This window comes from Neofelis nebulosa, chromosome 1 (genome assembly GCF_028018385.1).
Source record: "Neofelis nebulosa isolate mNeoNeb1 chromosome 1, mNeoNeb1.pri, whole genome shotgun sequence".
NCBI lineage: Eukaryota > Metazoa > Chordata > Mammalia > Carnivora > Felidae > Neofelis > Neofelis nebulosa.
In genome coordinates, this window is record NC_080782.1 from 172,773,307 (window position 1) to 172,795,304 (window position 21,998).

At 41.5% G+C, this 21,998-nt stretch overlaps 1 protein-coding gene and 1 non-coding gene across 10 annotated transcripts in view; both read right to left on the reverse strand.

Moving 5' to 3' along the window:
• CLYBL (citramalyl-CoA lyase) overlaps window positions 1-21,998 on the reverse strand; it is a 264,184-nt gene that overhangs the window by 43,839 nt on the left and 198,347 nt on the right. For all 9 annotated transcript variants that reach the window (XM_058743881.1, XM_058743891.1, XM_058743870.1 and 6 more), the window contains exon 3: window positions 2,984-3,172. In XM_058743881.1, coding sequence (XP_058599864.1) covers window positions 2,984-3,172 — 189 coding nt within the window. The remainder of the gene's footprint in view (window positions 1-2,983; window positions 3,173-21,998) is intronic.
• LOC131489436 (U6 spliceosomal RNA) lies at window positions 21,600-21,705 on the reverse strand. Its single transcript, XR_009250553.1, has one exon. It is a non-coding gene; the product is annotated as a U6 spliceosomal RNA (small nuclear RNA).

A 21,998-nucleotide genomic window follows, 5' to 3' on the forward strand; every position in this document is an offset into this window, starting at 1 on the left:
GCCCCCTCCTTGCTTGTGCAGCAACCCCCCCCCCCCCCCCCCCCCCCCGCTCTAAAAAATCTAATCACTGGGATCTTTAAAAAGCTTTTGAGCAATTTGCAGTAACTTTACAATTAGGCTAAAATAAATCACAGCTTTCAGTAATGAAGAATTATTCCCAGTTGCTCCACGGCTCCTCCCCTCCTCAGACACCATCATCGTCACCTCCTTAGTAACTTTTCAAGGGAAGGAATAACTCAACCAAAATAGCAAGAAAGAGGGCTACAATTGAAGGAGACAAAATGGATAATATTCCGTGTAAATGAAAAGAAAACATAATTTATGTCACATTTAAGCCAGAAAATGGGTAATGAAATATTAGTGGTTCTGGGGTTATATATGCGCCGGAGGAACTTTTTTCCTCATTAAAAAAAAAAAAAGAAGAAGAAGAAACTTGCAACATTACTTGCCCCATTCTTTGTGATCACAGTTATAACTACGAAAATCATGAAGTTTAAAACTAGTTAAATACTTTATGTTTCCTGTTCTTACAAAAAAATCTCTAATGCTTTTTTGTTTTTAAGCCAATAGGGGCATTTGAACATTAAATATTCTAGCCCATTCTCCTTCTCCTCCTCCCCTTCTTTCTTAAAAAATTGCATTAAGTACTGACACAAAAGGTAACTAGTGGAGAAGTTTCAATTAATTTTTTCAAAAGGAGACGATTAAATGTTTCCGGCCTGGTAAAGTGTTCATTTCAGTGAGGTGGAGGGGAAGGGGGAGGGGGGTGGAGGAAAAGAAGGGGAAAAAATCACAAAGAGATTGGGGAGGAGATGAAGTAGCAGGGCTCAGCAATTCTTTCAATTCCAGTGCACACCCAATAGTGTGTTGGAAGAATGCACACTGTTCGGGATTTGTGGGAGAATTGTCCCGCGACAAAGGAGGCAGAGTCACGCTTGTTATAGTCCAATAAGCCGTGCCAGTCAAACAAGAACCCACACTAGCGACAAAAGACCAGCAAGAGATTCTCACACAAAAGAAAACAAGGAAGCCCATCTTTCAGTTGTGCATCAGGCTCTGGGTTTTATGCTTCACATAAATACAAACGGAGAGGAAAAAATAAACAGCCCAAAAGACTTCTGTTAACTAGAAATCCTATTTCTATCCAAGGATTTAAAACAGTGAACAGGAGCTGTAGCTGAAGGCTGGGGTGGGTCCTCGTCTCTTAAATGAAGGGTAATAATGGTGATAAACAGGCATTAACTATGAAACCAAAAGGGAACAGTGGCTTCAGATTCCATTTCAATCCATTTAAGACACGTTCAAATGGGGTAGGAGGCCTCAGAGAGTGTAACCTACTATAACCAGTATCTCCCAGCTTCTGAGGGGTGACCTTGGAGAGACGAACTCCAGCTTAGACAGTAAATATGGGTCCTTGAACGTGGGTCTTCAAGAAGACTCCAACACGGAGCTGTCCAACAGAAACCGAATGGCAGCTACATATGTAATTCTAAATTTTCTAGTAGCTACATTAAAAGAGTAAAACGAAACAGGTTAATGTGGTTTTAATAATGTCTATTCAACCTGGGGCGCCTGGATGGCTTGGTCTGGTGTAGCGTGCAACTCTTGATCTCAGGGTTGTGAGTTCAAGCCCCATGATGGGTGTAGAGAATACTTAAAAAAAAAAAACAAAACTTTATTCTTTATTTTTATTTATTCATTTTTTTTGTAGCCTGCTTTTCTTTTTCTTTTCAAATTTTTATTTAAATTCTAGTTAGTTAACATATAATGTAATATGGGTTTCAGGAGTAAAACAAAAAAAAATCTTAAAGAAAATAATGTTTATTACCCAATCTGACATATAGTCATTTCAACATGTGATCAATATAAAAATTATTGAGATAATTTACAGTCTTTTGGGGGGAGAGGGCTCCTAAGTCTTCAAAATCCCGTGTGTATTTCACACTTATAGCACATCTCAATTTGGACTTGCCACATTTCAAGCGCTCAGTAGCCACATGTGGCAGGTGGCTATAGCATTGGAAAGTATAGATCCAAGGCATCTACGTGCATTAGAAAAGGGAATGGTTTTCTCAGGTGTTACAACTATTCATTGTATTGCTGTATTTGCAGCCACAGCCTTAGAGATAATCCCAGATGTGGCTTTAAAATCACCACTGTCCACATGCCCTTACCAAGCTTCCAGCACTGATGAGTCACAGCCTGTCTGCCCTGGAGGGGCACAATGGACAGTTATTTTATTCAGCAGAGATCTGCAAAATCATAGCAACTCCTAAATAAAATCTAGCCTCCCCCTACTTTAACAATTAAAACAATCATAGTATAATTAGGCCCATTTCAAAGTTTTCTTAAGTAATTTGACATGCCAGGTTTTTATTGGCTGAAAAGTCTGTCGTGAAACACAAACACACCTGTCAGCAATTTAAAAAAGGACGAACTGGAGAGCTGTTCAGGAAATAATATCTGTGCTAATTAAAACCACTAGTTAAAAGCTTCCTGTTTATTCCTCTAGTTGCCCTCAGGAGTGACCTTTCCCTCTCCTCCTCTAGGGTCATTTTTTCATTCGTGGCTAATGTGCTTTCGCTGTGTATGAAGACTTCAAATGAACCTGGGTAACAGCCATTTATTTCCCTGCTCTTTCAGGTGGAGGTTAGGGCCTGGCAGGGTGTGAGGTGTGATCCAATTCTCAGGCAAAAGCTAGTTTCCAAAGACTGAGGAGGCTGTCCTGTCCAAGCCGCAAATCTGAGTAGGGTGCAGAAGCATCATCCCAAGAGCGGAGTTGTTCCTCTGAACACGCTGGGTAAAGCCAGGCTCCCCTTGTGTGAAGGCAATAGTCTCTTGCACTCCCCTCTTTTCCTCAGCTCCCTTTTTCTCTGTTCCGTGTACGTGTTTTCAAAATCTGCAGCACCCAAATCCTTCCTTTCTGCTACTCCTTCATAGCTGCTCCTGAGTCTTTAATTAAAGCAAAGCATTAGCTACTCACCCACTGGATTTCTTCAGGACCTTCGACCTTTGGCAGCATCAGGCTAGAAGGAAGGACCCGGGATTGCAAGAGGATCTCCAGGTCTTCTTCGGCCAGACCGCTGGACACCGAGTTGACCCTCACACACTTTTCAGTTGGGCCCAGATCAAAGTCTTCAAGAGTTTTTACTATTCTCGATCGAGCTTCATTCTGTAAGTGTCGATAAAATGTATCTCTTAAGTTTATTTATCACTGAGAGGAAACACAGTCCTACTGACTGTAAGTCTGCTATATGGATTCAGAGTCTGAGCACCATGATTGTATCTACACATTTCCTGTCTAGCACATAAATGGTATTGGAAGCAAGTTGTCCGATCTGACAGACAAGTGATTGATTTCCAGACTTCATTCAAGATGACTATAACAGAGATGACAGCCACCGTAATGCATATGCACTTCTTTTTTCTTTTTTAAAGATTTATTTATTTTTGAGAGAGTGCAAGCAGGAAAGGGGCAGAGAGGGGTGTGGGGACAAAAGATCCAAAGCAGGCTCTGCACTGACAGCAGCAAGCTTGACACAGGGCTTCAACCCATGAGCTGTGAGATCATGACCTGAGCTGAAGTTGGACACTTAACTGACTAGCCACCCAAGCACTCTTGGTGCACTTCTAAATAATACTGTCCTCTTTCTCATTAGCATTTCTTCCCAACTTGAAAGGTGAAATAATTAATACATAACATTTATTGAGCATTTACTAAGCTCTAGGCATGGTTCAGTTTTCTACCTGCATTTTCTCGTTTAATAAATATAAGGAACTACATAACATTTGGATAATTGTAGTCTCATCTGTTGGCATAGTCACATTAGGGAAAAAATAAGGATTTCTTTTCCTCTTTCCATATGCATCATGTTTTTAACTCAAAATTTTTTTGCAACTGAGTTGAATTTTGACATTCAATTAAGAAGGCACTTATAGGAAAATGACATTCCACAGTACAAAAAAGCTCCAACTTATTCAGATGTAAGGCAATAATATCACCAAGAAATCCCCTCATGAAGTGGAAGACAAATACATTTTTTTCTGAGTTGACAGTCTATACTCCATAGTTAGGAAAAGCTGAAAGGTTGAAGCCTGTTTCAGTGTATGAATTGTCCTTAGAAAAACTGTATGAAACCAAACATGTTATTTATTGCCTCTGAGTTCGGGTGTTGAAGGTGGGGAAGGGGGTGGGGAGAGAAAGGAGCACATTGAGGGCTGGGGGTTGGAGTTAAGAGAAAGAAAGCACTTGGGGTCATTACTTCCTGCCAATTTCAGTTTCAAAAACAAATTCCTCCAACTTGCCAACAGCCCTCAACAAATTCTCATTGTCAGAATGAACACTTATCAAAAGTAGTTTCATTTGGGAAGGGTTTTTATGATACTAATAAAACTTTAAAGCTTCTCACTGCTGATGAATGTGGTTAAAAAAAAAAAAGTCTTAACAATATACAGCCATTTGAACAGCAATACTTATCTGGGAAAATAGCAAACCAAAGTGGAGACAAAAAAAAAAAAAAAGAATTATTAGAGCCAATATTGGGTCTAAGTCTAATCAACAAGACAAGCCAGGACAGTAGATTTAAAGCAGACGGATGTAGGTCTACGACCGAGTAAGAGGAGGGAAGGCTTCCAAATGTGGTCTGAGTTAAACAGTGTGAGGAAACAGTGGCTTAGAGTTGTCAGGTCAGTTGGAAACAGAGTACGGAGACCAGTTTAGGACAGCTCTGTGGAGCCCTGATTTACAGAGCCCTGACTGCTGATAATTAGGTCAAGCTTAGACAAAAGCAAGAGAGCTCACACTAGCTAAAGTGAGGGATGATGGAGCCAACAGTGGCCTGGTTCCACATCATGCCTTTGGCTGTTCCACAGCTATAAAACTCATCCACTTGCCCCCCCCATGCCTTGTTCCATTCATTAAATAGGAAGTTCTGTTCATTAAACAGGAAAATGCTGCAGGTGAAGAGCGGAAGTGAGCTCAGCATCATGGTTCTAAGGACACCTTGAGCTGTCGGGAGAAATGCCTTCAGCTCTTTGGCAGTGTGTGTGTGTTTAGATCCATGGCCTCAGAGAACCTAAAATGCGTTATGCTCCATGTAGCCTGAACAGCTACAAACTCAGGATTGCTGCAGCTTGTAAATATTTCAATTTCCAGGGTTTCTTTCAATAGCAGGTTGGGCTTCTAAAGGGCCAACTGGGACCGAGTGAATGGAAAATGGAAGGGAACTAACTAGATCATTTAGCCTGAAATGCATTTAAAAATGTGAGTTACTTGAATCATCATCCACACTCTCTACTTTAATCTGCATGTGTGCTCAAGGTGACGGAAGCCTGGCAACATCAACTTCCTAAACTGTTCATGTAGGTGTCAAATAAAATCTGACCTCTAAGCTGTTTTGTTGTTTCATTTGGATTAGAAGGAGACTGTTTGTTCACAGCTTGTGTGCTAAACCTGTTCGTGATTTTTATCTAAAGTCAGATTGCCATGGTTTCAGCACATTCTGATTTACTTAGTAAAATTCAACCCTTGTGAAATTGGCTGCAAATGAAATACCTAATTCCAATTTTAGGCATAATCTGATTAGTACTTTTCACATTATAATAATGAATAGTGAATAGTCAGCATTTTATTAGATTTTTTTTTTTTTTTGGCTCAGAATTAAGACAAGTGCTTTCCACTTCATCATTCTGTACCTTTCCAGAAAAAGATGATGGCTTTGGAGGTATATTGCCACACAACATCCTTATTAACAGGCTGTTGCTTGTTGTAATTTACATAAACTGAGTGTGCATCCCTCTGCTATGTATCCCAAAATATCCAACAACCTCACTGAATTTATACCAACCAACAAGTATGTTGATTTTTTTTTTCTTTTTGGTGCTTTAATGGTGAAATATGTTACTGTGCTAGCAAACACACCCATGCCATCTGCTGGGTGAGAGGAAGGCAGTTTCTAAGAACAATTAAGTTTAGTTCTGGGTGCTCAGCTAGAGAGAGCCACAGTCCACCCAGTTGTGAAAAGAAAGAAATTTTGTTCATTCTGTTCTCTCCCTCCTTCTCTCTCTCCCCTTGATACCAATCTCTCTCTGTTACAGCTCTCTCCTTTGCATCACCTCGCTCCCTTCACACTTTGGTTCTCTTTTTCTTTGCCTGCTATTTGGCCCTGACCATCCTTCCAATTTCCATCTCATTCGGGGGATTAGTAAGATACGGCCTGGCAGACACCACCTTCTCAGAAGGTGATTTGCTGACATGATTGGGAGGTAATGTTCCCTGGCAAAAAGAAGGAAGAGGAAATTAAAGCAAAAAGAGGCCACTCAAAAAAGACCTTTTTTTTTTTTTTTGCGGGGAAGGGTGTCTTACATTCTGGTAGCAAAATGGGTTGTTCAAAATGAGGTTGAGAAGGAACTGCATTCTAAATGTGTTAACACTACAGAATGGCCTTGGTATGATTTTTCTTAATGTAGGATGAACTTGTTCCTCTAAAATCTGAAAACCTGGAGGGAAAAAAACCAGAATAAGGAATGGAATTAAAGCCTTTATCAACAGTTACGTCAGATCTTTGCAGAGACTAATTACCATAGTGTGTTCTGTAGTATGTGATTCCAGAGGTGGGCTCCACAGAGGTCACAAAGAAAGTAGGCACAGATCAGAATTTTCATTGGCCCCTGTTCTAAATAAAAAGTGGTGTCACCAAACTTCCCACATTCAATCGATATTTCGTGCCATGGGCTGCTCAGTGCAGTGGACCAGTGGCTAATAAACTTGTCCTTATACATAAGCCACCGTATTATGTGACTCTGTCTGGGCCAGGAACCAAGGCATGCTATGATTTCAGAGACTCGGTTCTTATCACCTGGGGAAGAGACACGCTCCAGTGACGTAAGAAAGCGGATAAATCAACCATCGCCAAGACCTGCAGACTCCAAAATTAAAGGAGAAAATATGCGTGCAGTTGGTTCAATTGGCACCCATTAAAGCTAATAACTAATCATCCTCGCAAGTTTCTAGCTCAGAATGATCAAATCTGCAAAGAAAACAACATCCGTCCACTTTTACACTCCAGTGGAAGAGGTGGTCCCTTGCGGCAGGGCGGCACAGTCTCGCCATCTGGAGAATAAATCGAGTGTGAAGTACAGTATAGTTTGGGACCAAGCTCCGTGGCGGCAGCTCAGCAGTCAGTTCATTAGTTCCAAACTTCCAGGGATTAGAGCGGCATCAATTCTACTGTCGGATAGGAAGAGACAGACAGGATACGAGATTCAAGGAGGATTGTGACAACCAGGAGGAGCCCCTTGGGTTTATTTATAAAACTACAAAGTATAAACATACCCAAATAAGTGCCTTAAATAATGGCATTATCACAGTTTCATAACATCTGAATTAACACCTTTCCCTTTTCCATCCCCCACTGAAACCTTGTATGTTAATGTATAGTTGTTTTCAGAGGAAATCACAAAGATGACCCTTGATGCAACAGGAGCCTTGAGAAAGCTGTGCTGCCGAACCCAGATTTGGTAATTAAGAAATACGAAGAAACAGAAATAAGGAAATAGAAAGAAATACTTTCTAGATTCCAGGGAGACATATAACCTTTGTGATTTTGAAAAATGTGCAATTAATATTTCATTATTTAATTGTACAAAAGGCACACTGCCATGCCACATATTCAAAAACACTAGTGAATTCTATCTTTTCTGAATCTGTCCATATGATTTCCGTTTTATCTAATTTGTAAAATGATGCCACAGGCATGGAGTGAAATAAACTTTGGGCCTTGGTATCACTAGGTACATGAAAAATGTTTTGAAAATTTTGAGGTTTGGTTTAAAATACAAATTCAGAGTGAACTTTCCATTTAAGGATCTCCTTTTTCATATAACTTATATTATATATTTATATATACATATTTTTAATGTTTGTTTATTTTTTTAGAGAGAGAGACAGACACCATGTGAGCAAGGGAGGGGCAGAGAGAGAGGAAGACACAGAATCTGAAGCAGGCTCCAGGCTCTGAGCTGTCAGCACAGAGCCCGATATGGGGCTTGAACCCACAAACCGTGAGACCATGACCTGAGCTGAAGTCAGAAGCTTAACCAACTGAGCCACCCAGGTGCCCCTATACATTTATACTTTTAAAAAGGAAGTACTTCTGACTAAAACAGGTCATTAGTAAACTATGTTATTGTATTTTTCTTATAAATGCATAAAAATTTATTATGATCACAGAGCCTGTTGTAGTGACTGCATTGGACAAAAGGCAAAGAAATTCTCATTAATTAGTACAACCTGGGTAGCATTTCTTTAGGAAGGTGATACTGTTTTCTATCTCATTGTTTTTTCCACATGAAAAAGAAATCTTGGTTTGCTTATTTTTGAAAAGAAGAAAATCTACAACAATATTGAATATACCACGAAATAACTGGTTTAAAATTTCATTCACTGACAACACCAAAGGCAGGGGTAACAAAAGAAAAAAACAGGCAAATTTGACTTCATGAAAATTAAAAAATATTTGTACATCAAGAGACACTTGATATAAACAGAGAAAAGGCAATGCACAGAAGGGGAGAAAATATTTGCAAATCATATAACTGATAAAGGATCAATATCTAGAATATATACAGATCTCCTAAAACTCAACAACAACAAAAATCAACACAATTCAAAAAGCAGTCAAAGGAGTTGAATAGACATTTTTCCAAAGAAGACATACAAATGGCCAATAAGCTCACGAAAAAAATGCTCAACACCCTGGATAATTAGGGAAATGCAAATCAAAACTACAATGAAATACCACTTCATACCCATTAGGATGGCTACTAGAAAAAAAAAAAAACAGAAAAAAACAAGTGTTGGTGAGGATGTGGATAAATTGGAACCCTAGTGTGCTTTCAGTGGGAATGTAAATGGTACAGCCTCTATAGAAAACGGTATGGCCGTTCCTCAAAAAATTAAAAATAGAATTACCATATGATCCAACAATTCCACTTCTGGGTATATATCCCAAAGCACTGAAGGCAGGGTCTTAAAGAGATTATTTGTACACCTATGTGTACAGCAGCATTCTTAATTGCTAAAATGTGGAAGCAAGCTAAATGTCCATTGACAAGAGAATGGATAAGCAAAATGTGGTGTGCATATATACACACAATGGAATATTATTCAACTTTAAAAACAGGGGAAATTCTGACATATGCTACAATATGGATGAACCTTGAGGACATTAGGGTAAGTGAAATAAGCCAGTCACAGAAAGACAACTACTATGTGATTCCACTTAAATGAGGTACTTAGAGTAGTCAGAAAATAGAATAGTGGTTGCCAGGTGCTGGGGGGAGGAGGGAATGGGAGTTAGTGTTTAATGAGTACAGGGTTTCAGTTTTACAAGATGAAAAGAGTTATAGGGATGGACGGTGGTAATGGTTGCACAACAATGTGAATGCATCAGTAACAACTGAATAGTACACTTAAAAATGGTTAAGATGGTAAATTTTGTTATGTATACTACTACCACAATAAAAAAAAGTGAAAAATTTTTCACTCATTGACTTATCCCACAGATTATTACAATTGTAGGCACTCTGTTTATTCTGAAAATATAGATTTTGGTACAGCAAAGTCTCTGATGTGTTAATTATGAAAGATGCATTAAAACACAAGTTTAGGAGGGGCGCCTGACTGGCTTAGTTGGTAGAATATGAAGTTCTTCATTTCAGGGTCATGAGTTTGAGACCCACGTTATTTTGAAGGTCTCTGAACAATTAAAAATATTTTTTTAAATATTAAAACAATGGCTTTAAGTCATACAGGCCTACACGTTTGTCAAAATTCAAAGAACGAACTAAGTTTATTTACTTTAAGAGAGAATGCATGCATGCATGAGGGAGAGGGGCAGAGAGAGAGAGGGAGAGACAGAGAATCCCAAGCAGGCTTGTGCTGCCAGCATGGAGCCCGATGAAGGGCTCAAACTCATGAACCGCGAGATCATGACCTGAGCTGAAACCAAGAGTTGGACACTTAACTGACTGAACCCCCAGGTGCCCCTCATCTAATTTATTGAATATTGTACTGAAAGTGAAAAACAGTGGTTGTGTGGGAGAGAGTGCCAAATCCTAACCACTAGACCACCAGGGAACACCTAACAGTGGTTGTATGGTACAAATGGTGGTCAGTGTATTTATTGGTTGTTTACCTGGGCTCATGTAGCTGATGGAGCTGAGGCACCCTGCTGCTGCCCAGTATTATGAGAGAGGATCTTTTTTCTTTCTTAATGTTTATCTTTGAGAGAGAGAGCATGAGCTGGGGAGAGGTAGAGAGAGAGGGAGACAGAGGAGCTGAAGCAGGCTCCTGGCTGACAGCAGACAGCCCGATGCAGGGTTTAAACTCACCAACCGTGAGATCATGACCTGAGCCAAAGTTGGAGGGACAATTAACTGACTGAGCCACTCAGGCACTCCCATGACAGAGGATCTTACTGCCTATTGCTGGCACAAGGAAGATCCAAATTCAAAATTTAAAGTGTAGTTGCTACTGAAGGTGTATCACTTTTGCACCATTGTAAAGTAGAAAAATCCTAAATCGAACCATCATAAGTTGGAGACCATCTGTATTAGACTATTTCCACAATAAAATGTTAAAAACTAGTTAATGACTTATACTATATGATTTCACTCATATGTAGAAGAAACAAATTAACAAAAAGAGAGACAAAAAGCAGACTTTTTTTAACTACTTTATTTTTTATTACTTTATTATTTTTAAAATTTTACATCCAAGTTAGTTAACATATAGTGCAACAATGATTTCAGTAGATTCCTTAATGCCCCTTACCCATTTAGACCATCCCCCCTCCCACAACCCCTCCAGTACCCTCTGTTTGTTCTCCATATTTAAGGGTCTCTTATGTTTTGTCCTTCTGTCTTTATATTATTTTTGCTTCCCTTCCCTTGTGTTAATCTGTTCTGTGTCCTACAGTCCTCATGAGTGAAGTCACATGATAATTGTCTTTCTCTGACAGACTAATTTCACTTAGCATAATACCCCCTAGTTCCATCCACATAGTTGCAAATGGCCAGATTTTATTTTTATTTTTTTGATTGCCAAGTAGTACTCCATTGTGTATATATACCACATCTTTTTTTTTTTTTTTTCAACGTTTTTTATTTATTTTTGGGACAGAGAGAGACAGAGCATGAACGGGGGAGGGGCAGAGAGAGAGGGAGACACAGAATCTGAAACAGGCTCCAGGCTCCGAGCCATCAGCCCAGAGCCTGACGCGGGGCTCGAACTCACGGACCGCGAGATCGTGACCTGGCTGAAGTCGGACGCCTAACCGATTGCGCCACCCAGGCGCCCCTACCACATCTTCTTTACCCATTCATCCACCGATGGACATTTGGGCTCTTTCCATACTTTGGCTATTGTCGGTAGTGCTGCTATAAACATTGGGATGCATGTGCCCCTTCCAAACAGCATACCTGTATCCCTTGGATAAATACCTAGTAGTGCAATTGCTGGGTCGTAGGGTAGTTCTATTTTTAGTTTTTTGAGGAACCTCCATACTGTTTTCCAGAGTGGCTGCACCAGTTTGCATTCCCACCAGCAGTGCAAAAGAGATCCTCTTTCTCCGCATCCTCGTAAACATCTGTTGTTGTCTATGTTAATGTTAGCCATTCTGACAGGTGTGAGGTGGTATATCTCAGTATGGTTTTGATTTGTATTTCCCTGGCGATGAGTGATGTTGAGCATTTTGTCATGTGTCGGTTGGAAAAAGCAGACTCTTAAATACAGAGAACAAACTGGTGGTTGCCTGAAGGGAGGTGGATGGTGAAGCCAGATAAAGGGGATCAAGAAAGAGTCCATTTTGATAAGCACTGAGTAATGTAATGTATAGAATTGAATCATTGGGGTGCCTGGGTTGCTTACTTGGTTGAGCGTCCAACTTCAGCTCAGGTCATGATCTCATGGTTTATGAGTCTGAGCCCTGAGTCAGGCTCTGTGCTGACAGTGTGGAGCCTGCTTGAGATTGTCTTTCCCTCTCTCTCTGTCCCTCCCCTGCTTGCTGTCTCTCAAAATAAATAAAAATAAACTAAAAAAAATTTTTTTATCATCCCAAAAAGAAACTCCATACTCTTCAGCAGTTACTCCCAGATCCCCCCAACCTTCCCAGCTCTAGGCAACCATGAATCTACCTTGTTTCTCTGTAGATTTGCTTATTCTGGGCATTTTATGTGAATGGAATCATGCAATATGTGATCTTTTGAGACTAGTTTCCTTGCCTAGTACAATGTTTCAAGGTTCATCATATTGTAGCATGTATCAGTACTTCCTTATTGCCAAATAATATTCCATTGTATGGATATACCACTTAGAATGTATCTATTATCAGTTAATGAACATTTGGTTTTGGCTTTTGGCTATTAGGAGAAATGCTGCTATGAACATTCATGTACAAGTTTTTGTGTGGTTATCTGTTTTCATTTCTCTTGGGTACATGCCTAGGAGATAGGAGAACTACTGGATTATAAGGCAACTCTATCTATGTCTAATCTTCTGAGGAACTAGTAACTATTTCCAAAGTGGCTGTGTCAATTTACATTCCAATCAGAAGTATATGAAGGTTCCAATTGCTCTATATCCTTACCAACACTTGTTATGGTCTTCTAAAAAATTAATTAATTAAAGATGTTTATTTCTTTTTGAGAAAGAGAGTCAGTGAGCGGGGGAGGGACAGAGAGCTCCCATCCAAAGTGGGCTCTGTGCTGACAGCAGAAAGCCTGATGTAGGGCTTGAACCTACAAACCATGAGATCATGACCTGAGCTGAAGTCATATGCTTAACTAAGCCACCCAGGCACCCCTATGATCTTTCCAAAAAAATGTTTATTTATTTATTTTGAGAGAGAAAGCATGAGTGGGAGAGGCGCAGAGAGAGAGGAAGGAAGAGAGAGAATCCCAAGCATGCTGTCAGAACAGAGCCTGATGTGAGGCTCAAACTCAAACCGTGAGATCATGACCTGAGCAGAAATCAGGAGTCGGATGCCCAATGGACTAAGCCACCCAGGCACCCCTGGTAGTGTGGCTTTGAGGTACACTTTGCACACAACTTTAAAAAAAGATTTTTTTTACATTTATTTTCAAGAAACAGAGCACTAGCAGGGGAGGGGCAGAGAGAGAGGGAGACCCAGAATCCGAGGCAGGCTCCAGGCTCTGAGCCGTCAGCACAGAGCCCAACGCGGGGCTCAAACTCAGAAACTGTGAGATCATGACCTGAGCCAAAGTCGGATGCCCAACTGACTGAGCCCCCCAGGCGACCCTGCACACAACTTTTTAAAAAGACAATTTACCTACTAAAGGCATGTGTTGCCTTTCTCCTTGTGAATAACAACTGCCATGCTCAGATTTGTCTGTGGAGCTGTGGAGTCTTCCCACTCTTACTATTTTCGTTGTTCTCACTCATCACTTGGTCTCACAGCCTCAGAGGGGCAGTGTCATAATTTCTGTTTTCTAGCAGGGCAGCAGAGGCACCAGGAGCCATGAGACTGGCTCTAGGCAGGACAAACTGTGAGTGGAGGAACAGGGTGCTTCGACATGCTTTCTCCTAAGGGGGCCACTACCCATGTCTACGTGATGCAAAGGATCCAGAGGAAATCTGAACGACATCATCACTCATTAGGTGTTTTATGTACTTAAGGCCAAACATCTAGATACTTGAAAACGTTTAGATAACTGATAGGATTTGTCCTCTTCTTTAAGATCATTTGTGATTCTGAAAGGAAAATTTCCTGAATACTATCCCCAGATTCTATCTGATGTCTCTGGTCTGGTACATTTAAAACTTTTTAACCAGTAGGAGAGGGATCAATCAAATGCTATCTACTGTGCTGGGTGCTGGGAACAAGTGTGGAGGGATAGGGAAAGGTATATAAATAACTTTATATTGATATATAAATCAACAGAGGAATGTGTCATCTAGTTGTGGCAATGAAAGACCCACAGAATGAGAAGTAAAACAGTTAAAGTCAGTGGAACAGACAACAGGACTTAGAAAGGATTAGAGGCAGGAGGGGGAGCTTCAGGCTCAGACAGGGGGCAGGGGAGTTGGGGATCTCATTAGGTGCTGAGGAGAGGGCAGCACCCAGCAGAGAGCCAGGAAAGGGCAGAAGGCAGAGGCAGGAACAGTGAGCGAATACAGAGGCAGATGGTCAGTACGTATGAGATTAGGTAGGGAAGGGGCTGGCACCAGGAGATGGATAGAAAGACCAGAGATTCCCAGGTGGGCAGGGGTGAGCCCCAATTTAGGAATACAAGGGCTAAGTCCTTGTATTTGGTCCCCCTTTGAGGGAGGCAAGGGTGTTGGGGGTGGTGGGACAAGACTTGGAGTTCAGTTGAGAAAATACTCTCCACAGCGGAAGCTGCTAGTGCTCAGGCCTGGACTGGGGGAAGGTCCACCCCCGCAGCCCCTTGAGTGTTACCTGGAGAAGCTCCCTGGCTGAGCCTGCTCTACCCACGGGCTATGTCTCCATCTCCTGAGCGTGAAGCACATGCTTTTATCTCCAGAGGGCCTCTAGTCCTGAAGCTACTCAATTTTGTCTTTGGGGTGGGTGTGTTTACACAGGCCTCTGATCTGGAGAGTGCAGTGCAGGTGCAGTACAGTGCATTTTCTTGTCTGAAAAGGAAATGTAAAGTACACAAGGAGTGGGAATGAGGCCTGCCTCCCTCCCTTTTGCCTTCTAATTGGTCTCCCTCTGCCCTGTGGATGGCGAAGGTGGCTCCCTTCCCACCTGGTGTAAAACACAGCCCCAAGCAAAGCTGCCCTCTCCCTCTCAACTCACTGGATTTGTGTTTCCCCACTTCTCTGGGTTAGAGAAGGTAATTAACTGTTTGGGTTTAAAAGCCCTCCTGCTGGGTTGCAGTCTGCGTGGGAGAATGAAAGCAAACAAGCGAAAAGGAACAGTGTCATCAAAGGACTCTGCACCTACCTTTCTGCATTATAAGGTCGAAAACACTGCCATTTGCCACAGGTGCCATGGACCGACCACCCACCCACCTGGGGCAGGGTCTGCGGGCCTTTCATTCTTTTTTAAGGGTAAGTCGAGAGTGATTGGTTCATGATGTAATGAGGCGGCCCTGCCAGGGTTTCAGATACATCAGGTAACAGCCATGTCACCTGTCCAGGCCGGAGCAGTTTTACTGTGATGTTCACAACTGTTTTGGCTGATGACTTCCTTCAGGTTACAAGCCCACCTGAGATACACTTCTAGTATAACTAATCCAAACTGTCCTCTAAGTATTAAGAATCAATTTTCTTAAAAAGTGAAAGCTTCACTTCTATGTGGGAAAACATCTGTTTTCCTGCCCATCACCAATTTTGGAGGTGAATGGGGCCCACTTGTCTGCGAGGCTGCACTAAGGTAGGTTGTACAGGAGCTCCGCCATGCCGACGGTGCTGCTGGGAAATTCCTGTCTGTGTGCCAACTGCTTCAGCAACACTTCTCTAAGGTGCTGACACAAAGAATCTTGTCTCCATAAGTAGGAGGTTATAAAAGCTTACAGATAGAGTATAAATGTCTAATGATAAGGCACAAACAGCCTTGCAATTCAACAAACCAAACTAACGGGAATTTCAGCAGGTGCAAGGCCTTGGCTTCACATTTTGGGGGAAGAAGCTTTACTCTGTGGCAGAGCAAATAGGATTCTTTAGCTTCCGTAGTGTTAATTAGTCTTCCTGGCAGCCATGAATGAAGAAATCAGGTAACTAGATAAGCTCTGTGATGGCAGAAATCAAACACAAGGAAATATTTCTTGCCGCATGCTAAACTGGACCATTATTCTCACAAACTCCTTTCAATGTCGGTGTGGCTTTAAAATGAAAAGGAATTTTAAAATCCCCTGCCTAGTATTATCAGCTTGTTCCATCTTTGTGGATTTTGATTTCTGTTCTTCAAATACACAGTCACACTTCATTTTATAGGAACTAATCATTTCATTTTCATGGTTCATTGTTGTTGTTTGTCTTGCTTCCTAATTGTTTCCCAAAGAAAGTGATAGTTAAAAAGGCTTTGTTTCTTTTAGGTGGCAAATTTACAGGTATTTTATTTTAATATTATTATTTTTAAGATTTATTTATTTATTTAAATTTTATTTATTTTGAGAGACAGGGAGAGAATGAACGAGTGGGGGAGGGGCAGGGAGAGAGGGAGACAGAGGATCCGAAGCAGACTCCATGCTGTCAGCGCAGAGCCCAACATGAGGCCTGAACCCAAGAACCACGAGATGGTGACCTGAGCCAAAATCAAGAGTCAGACACTTAACTGACTGAGCCACCCAGCCACCCCTTAGATTTATTTTTAAGTAATCTCTACACCCAATGTAGGGCTTGAACTCACAACCCCGAGTTCAAGAGTGATATGCTCCACCAACCGAGCCAGCCACATGCCCCCAAATTTTTAGGTATTTTAGGGAGTAGAACTTCTCCATTCTACTCTTCATCATCTTATTTTTGTTCTAAAATCAACAAGGAAAAGAGAAGAATCTAATGTGGAAAACTGAAGAATGGAGGATGATAATGGCCATTAGAACATTTTATTTTTAAACAGGCACATTCTGCCCTTTGAGAACATGGTTTGGTTACAGCAAAGGGCCCTTCTCAAGGACTGAGCCACACGGGAGGAGGTTTCTCTTTGCGGTCTATGGGGGCATGCCATAATTCCTCTGAAAATGGGTCCCAAGGAGAAAGTGGCAGAGCCCAGGGTCCTCTTACCTAGCGTACCAACACCAGCTCTCCTACGATTTGTCTTCCTTGAGAAAATACTACTAAAACAATGCAGTGGCCCACACCACACTTCATTTTCATTGTGTTGTCCACCTTGCTTCTTGCCAGCTCTTCACGTGGAGTTTCTCAGCAGCTTCATTCCTTCACCGGTGCCAGGCAGGCTCAGTGTGGAGCCACTTGGGTTTTCTTCCCTCTTTTATCGCCCAGTAAATTTTCATAAAGTATTTAACGTGAGAACAAGCAGGTTAATTTACCATGCCGGCGAGCCAGGCTCTCAGAAGGCTCCTTGCAACACTGCCATGTTTTGGCGTCAGAGTCAGAGGCCTCAGTCCCAGCGGCGAGGAAGCTTGCCAGAGCCTTCTCTGTGCAGACACCAGGTGTGATTTAGCATAACAGATTGTGTGGACGTTCCGCAGCTTCTATACTCCATGCGTCAGGATCAAATTGTATCCTTCGTGCTAGATGAAGATGAAAGTCTCAGGGGCTAAAAGCTCTGCCAGGAAAAGCTTCTGGACGTACATACAAGAACTGGGAACATCATCCCACCTTGCAACACATGCCTGGTTTCAGGAACATCAAAGTCCTTCTTAACAATGTTAGTACCTTGTTGAAATGCCCTGTTATATCACAATACTGTTTTCCCCACACGATAGGGGGGCAATGAGAACCATTTTTTTAAATGTAAAAATATGCAAAAAATAGAATAAGGAAACTAAAAAACTTATTGAATCCAGCCTTCAATATATACTTAGTCAGTTGCCCAAATCATGCATGAAGTGTTGGTTGACAGTGACTTTGAACACCAATGCTCCAGAGGTTAGCCCTTGGGATGCTGCTTAGGGAAGACTTTGAGCTTTGATGCTAGACAGTGCAGATCTAAGAGATGAGAACTGCATGCTCCCTGTAGATGGCAAGCTTAGTGAGCCTTGAGAAAAGGACAGGCCTGAAGCGGAGGTCAGCCCATGGGGAGAGTGGCTGAAGGCACGTGGAAAGCAATTTTAGGACAAGCTTAGCAAAAACAACTGCCAAAATTATCAGACTTCTTGTCCAGACCACTGCCACGTGCAATTTAATGCTTAGAGTGATGTGCCGTTGGTAAGTGGAGAGGACCAGTGGCATCCTAGTGCTGACTAATATGGCTTTGGAAGGAAGTATGTACGTTCACACATTCAGAATCACTGGATAGCAAGGATGTAAACTTTTTTTCTTCAGATTTTAGCATAGTTGACACCTAATGCTACATTAGTTTCAGGTGTACAACATAGTGATTCAGCTTCTCTATACATTATCACCACAAGTGTGGCTGCCACCTGTCACCCATACACTATTACAATATCATTGACCGTATTTCTTGTGCTATGCCTTTTATTCCTGTGACTTATTCATTCCAGAACTGGAAGCCTGTATCTCCCACTCCCCTTTACCCATTTTGCTCATCCCCAACTCCTCTTCCCTCTGGCAACCATCAGTTTGTTCTATTTACAGGTCTGATTCTGCTTTTCATTTATTCATTTTTTTTCAGATTCCACATATGTGTGAAGTCATATGGTATTTATCTTTCTCAGTCTGACTTATTTATTTATTTATTTATTTATTTATTATTTTTTTTTAACGTTTATTTGTTTTTTTTTTTTTTTTAATTTTTTTTTTCAACGTTTTTTATTTATTTTTGGGACAGAGAGAGACAGAGCATGAACGGGGAAGGGGCAGAGAGAGAGGGAGACACAGAATCGGAAACAGGCTCCAGGCTCCGAGCCATCAACCCAGAGCCTGACGCGGGGCTCGAACTCACGGGCCGCGAGATCGTGACCTGGCTGAAGTCGGACGCTTAACCGACTGCGCCACCCAGGCGCCCCTAACGTTTATTTGTTTTTGAGACAGAGAGAGACAGAGCATGAACGGGGGAGGGGCAGAGAGAGAGGGAGACACAGAACCGGAAGCAGGCTCCAGGCTCTGGGCCATCAGCCCAGAGCCCGACGCGGGGCTCGAACTCACGGACCGTGAGATCGTGACCTGAGCTGAAGTCGGACACTTAACCGACTGAGCCACCCAGGCGCCCCTCAGTCTGACTTATTTAACTTAGCACATAATACCATCTGGGGCCATCCATGTCACAAATGTCATGATCTCATCTTTTTTATGGCTGTGTAATATTCAATTGTGTGTGTGTGTGTGTGTGTGTGTGTGTGTGTGTATACACTTATCTTGTTTATCTATTCATCTATCAATGGACACTTAGGTTGGTTCCATGTTTCTATATTGTAAATAATGCTGCAATAAACAGAAATGTATGTATCTTTTCAAATAAGTGTTTTTGTTTTCTTTGGGTAAATACCCAAATTTATTAGTGGAATTATTGGATTATATGGTATTTCTATTTTTAATTTTTTTGAGGACCCTCTTTACTGGTTTCCACAGTGGCTGTACCAATTTACATTCCTACCAACAGTGCACAAAAGTTTCTTTCTCCACATCTTTGCCAACACTTGTTATTTCTTGTCTTTTGGAATAGTGATGTAAATGTTACACAGTTCTTTTTTAACTTTTCTTTTTTTTTATATACCCTATTGGTTTTTTCCATTTATTTATCTACTTAAAAAAATAATCTCCATTCCCAACGTGGGGCTCAAACTCATGACCCCGAAGTCAAGAGTCACATGCTCTTAACTGAGCCAGCCAGCTCCACCTGATGGAGTGCATTTTTTAACTTTTCAAAGGGCCTGCATCTCATTTGCTCTCACAGCAGTCCTGAGGGGTAGACAGGGCAGGTTTTATTATCCATGTTTGCCTGAAGAACATGGAGGTTACAAGAGTTAACTTTTTCAGAGACTGCACAGAGAGTCAGCAGTGGAGGTGATGCAGAACTCAAGTGTCACGGTCCCAATCCTGGGCCCTGTCTGTGGAATCCCTCCTTGCATCGCATAGGGTCTGTGACTTACCTAGTAGCCTATAATAAACTATTTTGTTTTCTGCTCTAACTTAATAGAGTAGATTCTGTGGTTGGCTACCAGGAGCCCTGACCAGTACAGGGATCATAATACACATGCTTCCCCTGCTTTTTTCACCCAACAATAGGCAGAGTACATCTCTATGAAGGAGAAAATCTCCACAATCATTTGTTATGACTGCACAGTATTCTATTGCATAGATATACCATAATTTACCTAATCAATCCCCTAATGACTCAGAGTTTAAATTTCCCCAATGTTTTGCTATTACTTCTTTCATTTTTTCCAACACATATTTACTGAATACTGTTTATGTGCCAGGTACTATTTTAGGTAATGGAGATAACAGGTCCCTGCCTACATGGAACTTACATTCCAGTTAGGAAAGCAACTAATAAATGAGTAAACCAATAAACAATTGCAGGCTGTGGAAAGAGCTATCAAGAGAACAGAATTTAGTACCAGGATAGCATGCTAGGGGGCATTGGTACTTGAGTAGGGCAGCAAAACAGCTTCTTTGAGGAGGTGACATTTGCCCTGATATTGAAAAGATTACACACAAAGCTGTAACGAATATCCCAGAACATTCATTTCAGAGCACTTGTCTGAATATTCCCTTAGGATACATCCTAGAAGAGCAAACGCTAGGTCAAATTACACGCTCATTTAGGCTCCAAAGGACCGGCCATGAAATTCCAACTCTCACGGTCTCCCTTTAAACCAGCTCTGGATCCAGCAAATCTATGTTCCAACTGTGCCAATAACTGGCTCTATAAGGGACTGGGCAGTTCCTTAACCTCACTGTGCCTCGGTTTCCTCATCTGAAAAATGGGGATGATAATAATGTCCGACTCAGGGATTGGTGAGGATTCATAATGGTGTAATATAAATGGTTAATAAATGTTAGATTTAAAAAAAAATACATGCTCATTTTAATGTGTATACAAAACCTACTTTTTAAAAAAGGACCATTCAAATTTAAACTCCCATTTCCTGGTGCCCACTCACTTGGGGTTGGTTCTGAGCTCATACTAGCTTGACCTGTTTTCGATAACCCAGTGTCCTCATACCAGGACTATACCCAAATGGTAACAGGGAGTGTGTCTCGTGGTTCTTATGTTCCGTAATGCCAAACTGAAAAGAAAACACAGGGAGCTGGTCTCCTGGCATTAAGGAGAATCCCCGAAGGGGCCAAATTTACTCACAGATAGTGGGAGCCAGCCTGTCTACCTGTCCAATCTTAGAACTTTCATTTTGAATGAAATCAGATATTAAATATCTAGAGTCTACTTGCCTATGGGTGCTGTGGTCTTCAGGGTACCAGACTCACCACTGCCTGATTAAAAAAAAATAGATATACAGCCACCTGCTAAATGTTTTTGTTCCAACTCAGAAACCCCAAACCCAGAATCTTGAATCCGTGCCTCAGCAGGAATGGAAGACCACAGGTTGTGGATGGCAAATGACTTACTGCAATCTGAAAAGGTCTATACTGCTGGTATAAAATGTGACCACATTCCGTTTCTTCCTTTACCCATCTGTTGCTGTTTTGGTCTAGGGAAGAGGATGATTTTAAAGATTTAAATTTGGACTGTGTATAAGCTGATTGTTCAAGCCACATTTAATGTATTTTGGCAACAAATACTACTTTGGTGCTGTTTGCCTAAGAAGGCAGGATGGAGCAAGAGGTTTTGATCTTTTTTTGGGTTGTATGCATTTTTTGTTCCCATGCCAGAGCTTTGATTGGGAGGAGGGGAAAAGTATAGAGAGTACCACAGAGGAAGGAGAAACCTTGTAGCCATGAGGCACCCAGCCTTGATGGGAGGAACTGGAGTGGACCTTCAGCTCCGGAGGCATGCCAGGACTGAGGACATAAAAATAGGGAGTGCTTCACACATCTGTGTGTCATCCTTATACAGGGACTTGCTAGTCTTCTCTGTATCATTCCAATTTTAGTATATGTGCTGCTGAAACGAACACCAGGTTGTGTGCATTTTTGAATGGAAGTGGTTGTGATTAAGGCAGTGACATACAGATAGTGAGTTAATTTTTTTTTTTTTTTTTTTTAAAGAAAGGAGAGCAAGGGATAGGGAGGAAAATGAAAGAATGAAGACTGTGAGGAAAAAGAGCTCCAGAATGTCCCCTGGTTTCTCTGTCATCTTAGGTATATTAGTCTTGTCTCCATAACCAGGTAGAGGAGATAAACTCATTCAAGTCCAACCATGAGTTGAAGCCCTCAGAGTTCCTAGGGTAGGGTGGGCACGGAACAGCTG